Genomic DNA, 9,065 nt, shown 5'->3' with positions numbered 1-9,065 from the left:
GAAATTCAAATATTGGAAAATGAGATTGGAGAAAGTGAAATTTAATAATATGAGCATTTTTCATTTCATTCATTTAGGGTCGAGTACAAATGAAAGATAGGCGAGTGGATACCAACCTAGTTGGGATGCGATCCTCTCCTTTTTAATTTGTATAATATTTTTATTTTTATTTTTTATATAATTTTGAAGTTTGAATCATTTTGAACAAGGAGAATAATTGATATTTGTAATACCCAACTTATTTATTAGTTGTTTATTTTTCATTTTTGATAATTATTATTCAATCCTTGTAATTTTAGTTTGATTAAGAGTATTTATTCAATCTTTATTTAGTTTGAATAATATTTGTAAATTACAATTTCTGATTAGTTTGAATCAATGGTCAATAAAGAGTAGTTGTTTGAATTTTTCTAATTTTTTATTTTTTTTTCATCTTTATAATTTTTTTTTTGTTGCATTTCAAGTATGTATTTCAATTAGGAATTTTTTTATATAAATTATACGAATTTTGGGTCGAAAATCGGAGTGTGTGAAACCGGACAATTCCCAACCCAGTTAAGTGGTTTTCGGGTGGGGTTCGGGTTAACATACACACAACTGGTCCGGATAACCGAAAACCGGTCGGATCGGTCCAGGTTCTGGTTTACCCTTAGACCAAACCAAAACCCGGTAAACTGGTTTCTATCTGGTCCGGGTTGCCCGGTTGAACACCCCTATGCCGTCTCATTATCCAAATCCGTTTCATATACCCGACCCGTTTTCTTCTAGGGCAAATTATGCCTGAAAATACCGTTGGCTGGTTCTTCCATTTTTTCTTGCTATCTCCAACCACTTCTATGCTTCTACTTCGTAAACTCCGCTAACTTACGCCAGGTGTATCCTTTAAGGCTATAATCTTTAAATGCATGATCTCCCTCTCCATCAATCTCTTGTCCTACGCACTCCATTCCTTCCCCACCTTCTCTGTCTCTCACTTTCTTCGATTTACAACGATGTCCTCTTCGATTCTACTTCCCTCGATTTCTACTCAGAAGATCTCGTCCAATCTGTCCGACTCTTTGAAGAGCCGTAATTCTTCAAGCTTTGCTGGTTTTAGACATGGATTTCGAAGTTTTAGCCCTAAAAGTCTTGATAAATCTCGGGTTTTCATGAGCGTTTCCATCGGATCTCAAACTACTGTTGACGATGCCTTGTTTTTGGATTATAAGCCCACTTGTGCTTTTCTCTTTCCTGGTCAAGTAAGCAAAATCTAATTTTTCTTATTTTTGGATGAAGTTTATTGAAATTTCCTTGTAATTTTTTTATAATATCATTAATGGATTTGTTTGAACAAGTAAAGATGGGAACTTTACTGATTTTTCGATGTAAATTGTTGTAATGTGAAATCTGTGAAAGAAATATTGCTTTTTAATGGTCTTTGTTTGGGTGATTTGTTTTGCATTGCTAGGGTTTCTGGGAAAAATGTAGTAAGGTGTGTTGAATTGTTGGCACTTGTGATCCTTGAGTAGGTATCTTGATGACTGAATTGCGATCAGAATCCAGGAATTTGGTCATAGCTTGTTGACTAGTTACTCTGTCGCAACTCTATCTTTTCAAGTTGTGTTCACTCAGGCAGCATTCAACATAGGGAATGGGGTCTGTCTGACCTTTCAATTTCAAAGGATGAAATGTTCAAATTGTAAATGATAGGTAGGTGAATATATAAAATGATTTTATAGAAAAATTGAGGTGTTCATTGTGATCTTCATTCATAGAATTAAAACAAATGATTTGCAAATCACAAATCACAAACCACAAAATAAAGTGCTATCAAGGTACCGGAAATTCTGTAAGTACAAATGGATAATGCAATAGCAAATTTAAATACATTGATTTAAGCAATTTGTGATATCATCAATTAAGCAAGGTCATTCCTAAACGTACATTTATCAATATTTTGGATGAAAATGAATGATAAGAACATGTGTTAAAAAGGAAGATTTTGGAAAAAAAGGCATTTTGATGAGAATTTATAGAAATATGCAACAAATTCATGTCCCATGCTTATATAAATGAAAAGAAGCGGGTGGGTTCCCTGTGCATGAAGCTTGTTGTGACAGCTTTTTCAAATGTGGCGGCTGAGGTGGTGGGATCAAAGGTGTCCACTTGTTCTACCACCTCAACCCTCTACACATGGTAAGGTTCAGCTGAAGGGGAAACTATGTGGAAAAAGAGCCTCATTTTTTATTTAAAGAAAACAAAATATTTCTTGGCTTCCAATCATGGGGTGAATGTTCAAAACATGGGACATTATGCGGATGATCCTCATAAGTGCATTTCTCCACTGACCGATCCAGAAAGCTACTCTCAGATGGAAGTCTGGACTGGCCGTATCCAACCTCCACATGGCAGAAAAAATCCTCCTAGTCATGGCATTCCAAGCAATTTCTAGGATACTTTCTCTAAACGGAAATAAATCTTGAAATAATATTGATATGAATAAAATAAAGGAATGAGGTTGAGAAAGCACATACATATGTTTATGTTAAAAAAAAAAAAAAAAAAAAGAAAAAAAGAAGAAGAAATAAAAGAAGGGGGCCCACACACATTTATTTTCAAGTCTTATATAAGGCTACAATGTATCATTCTTAACTTCAAACTGAATTTTTAAGATAATAAATAGTAAGCCCTCTGCATTATGATATTTCTTGATTGTTATTTTCTTTTCTTTTAAAGGGAATTTTCTTGTAATATGATTTGTTGAATTGGGATTGTATGTTAAGCAGTCCAAAAACATGTTTCATATAGACTAAAAGAATTGGAAAAAATGAGATAATTTTCATTTTTTTCAGTCCAAAATCTAAATTCAAGTAACACCAGTGTCATCTCAATCATGTTTCCTTTATTGTGTCACTGGAGGTCACATCATATATTTTATCTGGAAATTGACTTGACCAACTCTTTGTAATGTGAGAATTGCATCCTGTTTGCTTAAATCAGAAATTCTTGTAGTAGGGTTGGTCAGCCGATCCAAACATCATTTACGGAGTCAGTTGGAATGGGAATGTGTACCATGATGCTTCTAATTTTTAAATCTGGAGCATGCTATATCATATTCTATTACCATGTCTCTCAGGGTGCACAAGCTGTGGGAATGGGAAAGGAAGCTCAACATGTGTCAGCTGCTGCTGACTTGTACAATAAAGCAAATGACATACTTGGGTAAGGTGAATAAATATCAAGTATGACAACTTAATATTTGTTTTATAGTGTTCTGTTCTTAGTTAATATCAACTATCATGTATGCTAACTTCCATGTTTTGAAAATGGTAATCATTTCTGTGTGCCTATAATATTGCCTAATAAATCTCATTTGAATTTACATGTTTTTCTTGAATTCAGTTTTGATCTTCTGGATGTTTGCGCCAATGGGCCAAAAGAAAAACTGGATTCAACAGTTATAAGCCAGGTAGCTCGCTGCCTCACAGCTTATAATTCTTTATTTCTTCAGTCACTGCAATAGTTCAGTATTTTTTGCACCTCATGGGAATGTTCTTAGATGTAGAGGCATGGGGCTTGGCACTTCTAAAACGTAAAGCATGGGGCATAAGCCTCGTGAATCAGCAATAAACCCCACTTACAATCTTTACTGTATATTATTGATTGCTTCATTGCATAGTCAGAGACGACAAGAGATAATTTGTTAGGATCGTCTGATCTGCACAGCTTTCTTTTTTGAGAGGTAAGCTGGACTTGAACCCACGACCTCTAAGTTGCTTTGCAATGTGTCAAACCAACTGAGCTATGGGTCTAGGCCCTGCATGACTTTCTTCTTAGTAAGGCCCGTTAACTGGATGGTCTAGACCCCCTCTTGCATGTTAGAGCCACTGGAATTTTACTTAATTATTACAAGAATTAAAGAGACATTATGGAATTCTGCTATTTATAGTTTCATCTTGGACATTTACAGTGATGGAAACCTTAATGAGCTTGGATGGTTGGACCTATATCTTTGTTGACTTATTGTAATGCAATGTTGAGTTCATGGGTTCAATTTCAGCTTTCCAAAAACAGGTGATCATCACTTTAGCATTTGATTGATTGTATCTTTGCAGCCTGCTATTTATGTCACCAGCCTAGCTGCAATTGAGGTACTGCGTACTCGTGATGGAGGGCAGCAGATAATTGATTCTGTAGATGTTACCTGTGGCCTAAGCTTGGGAGAATATACTGCCCTTGCATTTGCCGGAGCATTCAGGTTAGCATATAACTAAATTATTAAGTTATATCTTTTAGTACTGTTTCAATTGAAGCTACATTGTGCTATGGAATTACATGGGATAGTTTATGAGAAAATTGTTATTTACATCCCATACTTCATATGTGGTTCACCAGAACTAATAGTTCAAGACGGTTCAATTAATGTCTACCTCTTGGCCAGGGCACAAGTAAGACCAAGAGGACATATGGAGCTCTTCTGACCTTAAAACTGTAATTCTTAATGGCACTCTAATTGTAGGTCTAAATCGAGCAATTAACATCCTCTGATCTCAATTGAATGATTTGGCGCTGTGCCCCATCAACGAGGTAGCCCAACAATCGAACCATTGAGATCCATTGTATTAGTGCTCCATCTATAGGGTATGGTGCATGTGGATTATCATCATTCAAACTTCTTTGATGCAGCTATTTTTATTTTTAGGTAATGGTTCAATATTTGTTTGATAACAATTTTTTTATTAGAATAAAAGCAAAGCCAGTTGAGATGACCAACAAAGCCAAAAGCCGATAACGATGAGAGACTACTCACCACTAATACAACAACTCCAATCTCATCTACCTACGAAGTCTTCAAAGAATACTTCTTTAAATGCCTTAAAAACCATATACGAAATAAATAAGAAGCCCAATATTGTTTTGCATTATCCCCAAATGAGTGAAGTTATTGCAATTTATATCTCCCTAGCCATGTCATTTTATGGTCTACCTGTTTTAATGATTTGTTTGTGTTCCCTTTTCAAGTTTTGAGGATGGACTCAAGCTGGTGAAGCTAAGAGGAGAAGCTATGCAGGTAAACTTCAAAAAATGGCTCAATGAATATTTAACTTTGCATATCTTTATGGGGACACACAGAGTTTCAACTTACAACAAGTTTCTTTATGTCGATACCTTCATTTGACTTTCTCCAGGAAGCAGCAGATGCTGCTAAAAGCGCAATGGTCAGTATCATTGGACTGGATTCAGAAAAGGTTCAATTGTTATGTGATGCAGCTAACGAAGAAGTAGACGACGAAAATAAAGTCCAGATTGCAAATTTTCTCTGCCCTGTAAGATTTCTTTGAGAAAGTATTCTGTTTCATTCCATAAACCTAACTGTTTTGATTTCCTACGACTGATGTGAAACTTGTTTTTGTAATGGTAGGGAAACTATGCAGTCTCTGGAGGTTTAAAAGGAGTGGAAGCAGTAGAAGCTAAGGCAAAGTCATTCAAGGCTCGAATGACAGTAGGTTACTTCTTTATATAGTAAATGTTAATGTCGACATTTTTGGTAAAATCTTCAAGTAATGTTTTCAGAGGTACGTGTGGCTTACTCCTTGAGGCATGCCTCAGGATGAGGCTCATTAAAAATGCCTCAAGGAGTGAGGTTGAAACATAAAAACACCTAAGGCTTATGCCTCAGACCAAAAGGCCCACAAAACGCATACACTTCACTGTGAGGCTCACGCCTTTAGGCCGAAGCTAAGGCCCCATATTACTTTATTTATTTATTTTTTAAAATAATAATTTTATTTTCTTTTTTCTTTTTACTAATCAAGCAAGATTCTATAAATTTCTTCTTTACTTCTTTTTATTTTTTATTGTTGCTAGTATAAAACATGATTGGAATACTTATATCAAAATTCAAATACAAAATAGTTATATATGCAAAGAAAATCATTGAGTTGATTTGATTTATAAGCAATTTTTTTTATAGTATTTAGTATTATATTGATGAAGTTATTGAAAGAAAAAGAGGGCTTTTATTGCCACACCTACTTTTGCAACAACACCATAACTGTGTGCAATTCTTTGGTGATTTACATAGGAATTGGTTAGGTATTAGCAAAAGTTGGCATGGCAATAGCAGCTCTCAAAAAAAAATATTTCGTTTTATTTTTTGCATTGAACATAAACTAGTTATCTACTGTATAAACTTTAGCTATTCAAATATAAAATATATATATTTTTTTTTATCAATAAAATATAAAATATTATTATTTATTGTAATGGATTAAAACTTGGAATTTGAGTATAGATTTGAAATTTGGAAATATGTGGTGGTTATTCTAATTTTTCAATTATTCATTATGTTATATAATATATTTAAAAATATCTTGCATGTGAGGCTTACGCTTTATGCCTCGAGGCATAAGCCTCGAGCCACTAGCCAACTGAGCACCTTGCCTCACGCCTTAATGCTGAAAACATTGACTTCAAGTATGTGATGTGGTGCTGAGGAAACTGGTTGAACCGATTGATAGATATGAGGCACAGTAACTAGCAAAAACCAATTTGAGATAAATATCCTACTGCTTGCTCACAAATGATGGGAATTGCTTACTCAATTTCAACTTTACATCTTACTTAATGTTCTAACAAGCATGCTTTTTACGACAACTGTTCTCTTTTCTCAGGTACGCCTTGCTGTTGCTGGTGCTTTCCATACGAGGTTTATGGATCCAGCTGTTTCTAGACTTGAAGCTGCATTGGCTGCAACTGAAATCAGAAGTCCTAGAATACCTGTCATATCCAATGTTGATGCACAACCGCACGCAGATCCAGATACCATTAAGAAGATATTGGCACGCCAAGTGAGTCTTTCGACGTTTTGAATTTTGTTTCTTTCCTCACCTAGCAATTATTAGCCAAAAAATATTGATTGTTGACGTCAAACCCAAAATCACAGGTGACTTCTCCGGTTCAATGGGAGACAACTGTGAAGACTATGCTAACAAAAGGGCTCAAGAAGAGCTATGAATTGGGACCTGGAAAGGTAAGTTTACTCTGAATGAAAATTATTTTTGATTATTTTACAATAAAAGTTAAAGCAGAAACATGTATGTCATATGCCGTCGATTGAAGCAATATCGGCTAGTTTTAAGCTTTTGCATTCAAGATTAACTTGTGAATTATTTATCAGGTTATAGCTGGTATTGTTAAAAGGATGGACAGAAGTGCTGAAATTGAGAATATTGGCGCTTGAGGGAAGACCTGAGGCAAATGAGTTTGACTATGGAAGTGATAGATATGGAGGGTGCCCTATATTTAAGCTGCTAGGTACTGAGTTAGCTCTAAATCAAAGTGCCTGTCAAAGGGGGAAAAAAAAAACTGTAGTTAGTAGTATGTATGCAACGGATGGCTATTTGGAGGTTTTTATTTTTATTATTTATTTATATTACAGGCAGTTCACAACCAAATTGAGATGTATGTACACATTATGGAACTTAAACTCTTGATAATGTTTTTTTCCCTTCATTTTTCTTCTATCAATAGTTCCATCTGATGATAAAATAAGTGAAACTGGATTGAGATGGTTGGCACACCATACAACATATAGACAATAATTAAATAGTCTTGACTAGGGGTTCAACTTGGTACCACTCAAACCAGGAATCGAACCAAACCCATAGCTTTGCGATGGTTTGGTCTATGGGTTTGCTTTGGTTTCAAACAAGTTGCAATTCGGTATTGGGTTAAGAAAATAGAGAATCGAATAATTTGATTCGGTTGTCGATTCAAGGTTTGTATAGAACCCAACCCTCATGTACTCTCTCTCTATATATATATATATAGATAGTGGATCAGGATCAAGGGACATATGAAAAAACATATGTAAAAACAATGTAACATTAATAAAATTTCAAAATATGGGTTGGAAGTTTCGGATTGAGTTGATTTTTTGTGAGGATGATCTCTATGATGGGAAGATCATCCGAAAAAAAAAAATCAGTCCAATCTGAAACTTCTAACCCCATTAAAAGTGATTTAGAATGTGGACCATCGATTTTTTACCAATTTTTGTCCATAATTTGTAAATCACTTTTGATGGATTTAGAAATTTCAGATTGAGCTGATTTTTTGTGAGGATGATCTTCTCATCATAGTGACCATCGTCGCAAAAAATCAGCTCAATCCAAAACCTCTAACCCATGTTTTGAAAAACCATTGTTTTTACATATGATTTTACATACGTCCCTTGAACCACTCCCTATATATATATATATATATGGGAAATGTTCAGCAACAAACATTTGGCAAAACATTTTTCAAAACATGGGTTAGAGGTTTTAGAATGGGCTGATTCCAAAACCCCTAACCCATGTTTTGAAAAATGTTTTGCCAAAATGTTCGTTGCAAAACATTTCCCATATATATATGGGGGCGGTTCAAGGGCCATATGTAAAAATATATGAAAAAACAATGGTTCTTCAAAATATGGGTTAGAGGTTTTGGATTGAGCTGATTTTTTGCAAGGATGGTCACTATGATGAGAAGATCATCCTCACAAAAAATCAGCTCAATCTGAAATTTCTAAATCTATCAAAAGTGATTTACAAATTATTGAAAAAAGTTGACAAAAAATCGACAGTTCACATTCTAAATCACTTTTAATGGGGTTAGAAGTTTCAGATTGGACTGATTTTTTTTTTTTCGGATGATCTTCCCATCATAGAGATCATGCTCACAAAAAATTAGCTCAATCCAAAATTTCTAACCCATATTTTAAAATTTTATAAATGTTACATTGTTTTTACATATGTTTTCTCATATGTACCTTGAACCTGACCCTACATATATATATGGGTCGGGTTCCTGCAACACACATTGCGACACACATATAGACAACGTGTTTGTCTTATATGGGCAAAAATGTTTGGAATGGGCTGTTTTTTTGTGAGGATGATCTCTGTGATGAGGGGATCATCCTGGAAAAAAATCATCCCATTCCAAAACTTCTAACCCCATCAAAATTGATTTACAAAAATTGGACGGTCTATAATTTTTCAACAAGAATTGGGCGGTCTAGAAGTTTCATAATGAGCCGA

The 9,065-nt window shown here is 34.7% G+C and overlaps 1 protein-coding gene across 1 annotated transcript; it reads left to right on the top strand.

The window, feature by feature from the left end:
• Nucleotides 1-813: 813 nt before the first annotated feature.
• On the top strand, nucleotides 814-7,494 carry EMB3147 (Acyl-carrier-protein S-malonyltransferase). Its single transcript, XM_086423397.1, has 10 exons — nucleotides 814-1,238; nucleotides 3,116-3,201; nucleotides 3,382-3,448; nucleotides 4,095-4,237; nucleotides 5,002-5,050; nucleotides 5,169-5,306; nucleotides 5,402-5,482; nucleotides 6,654-6,830; nucleotides 6,926-7,012; nucleotides 7,160-7,494. Exons 1-10 carry the CDS (start codon nucleotides 906-908, stop codon nucleotides 7,220-7,222), a joined length of 1,224 nt encoding a protein of 407 aa, XP_086279523.1. The 5' UTR covers nucleotides 814-905; the 3' UTR covers nucleotides 7,223-7,494.
• Nucleotides 7,495-9,065: the final 1,571 nt, after the last annotated feature.

Source organism: Akebia trifoliata, chromosome 14 (assembly GCF_017979445.1).
Source record: "Akebia trifoliata isolate Shusen 1 chromosome 14, ASM1797944v1, whole genome shotgun sequence".
Lineage (NCBI taxonomy): Eukaryota > Viridiplantae > Streptophyta > Magnoliopsida > Ranunculales > Lardizabalaceae > Akebia > Akebia trifoliata.
Note: the sequence above shows the minus strand (reverse complement) of the source record. Positions and strands in the feature narration are given on the sequence as shown.

Excerpts from the sequence above, each read along its gene's own strand:
- EMB3147 (XM_086423397.1), top strand. The coding sequence starts at position 906 with ATGATCTCCCTCTCCATCAATCTCTTGTCCTACGCACTCCATTCCTTC. Across the intron at positions 3,449-4,094 it reads ATTCAACAGTTATAAGCCAG|CCTGCTATTTATGTCACCAG; the intron begins GTAGCTCGCTGC and ends GTATCTTTGCAG. Across the intron at positions 5,483-6,653 it reads CATTCAAGGCTCGAATGACA|GTACGCCTTGCTGTTGCTGG; the intron begins GTAGGTTACTTC and ends CTCTTTTCTCAG.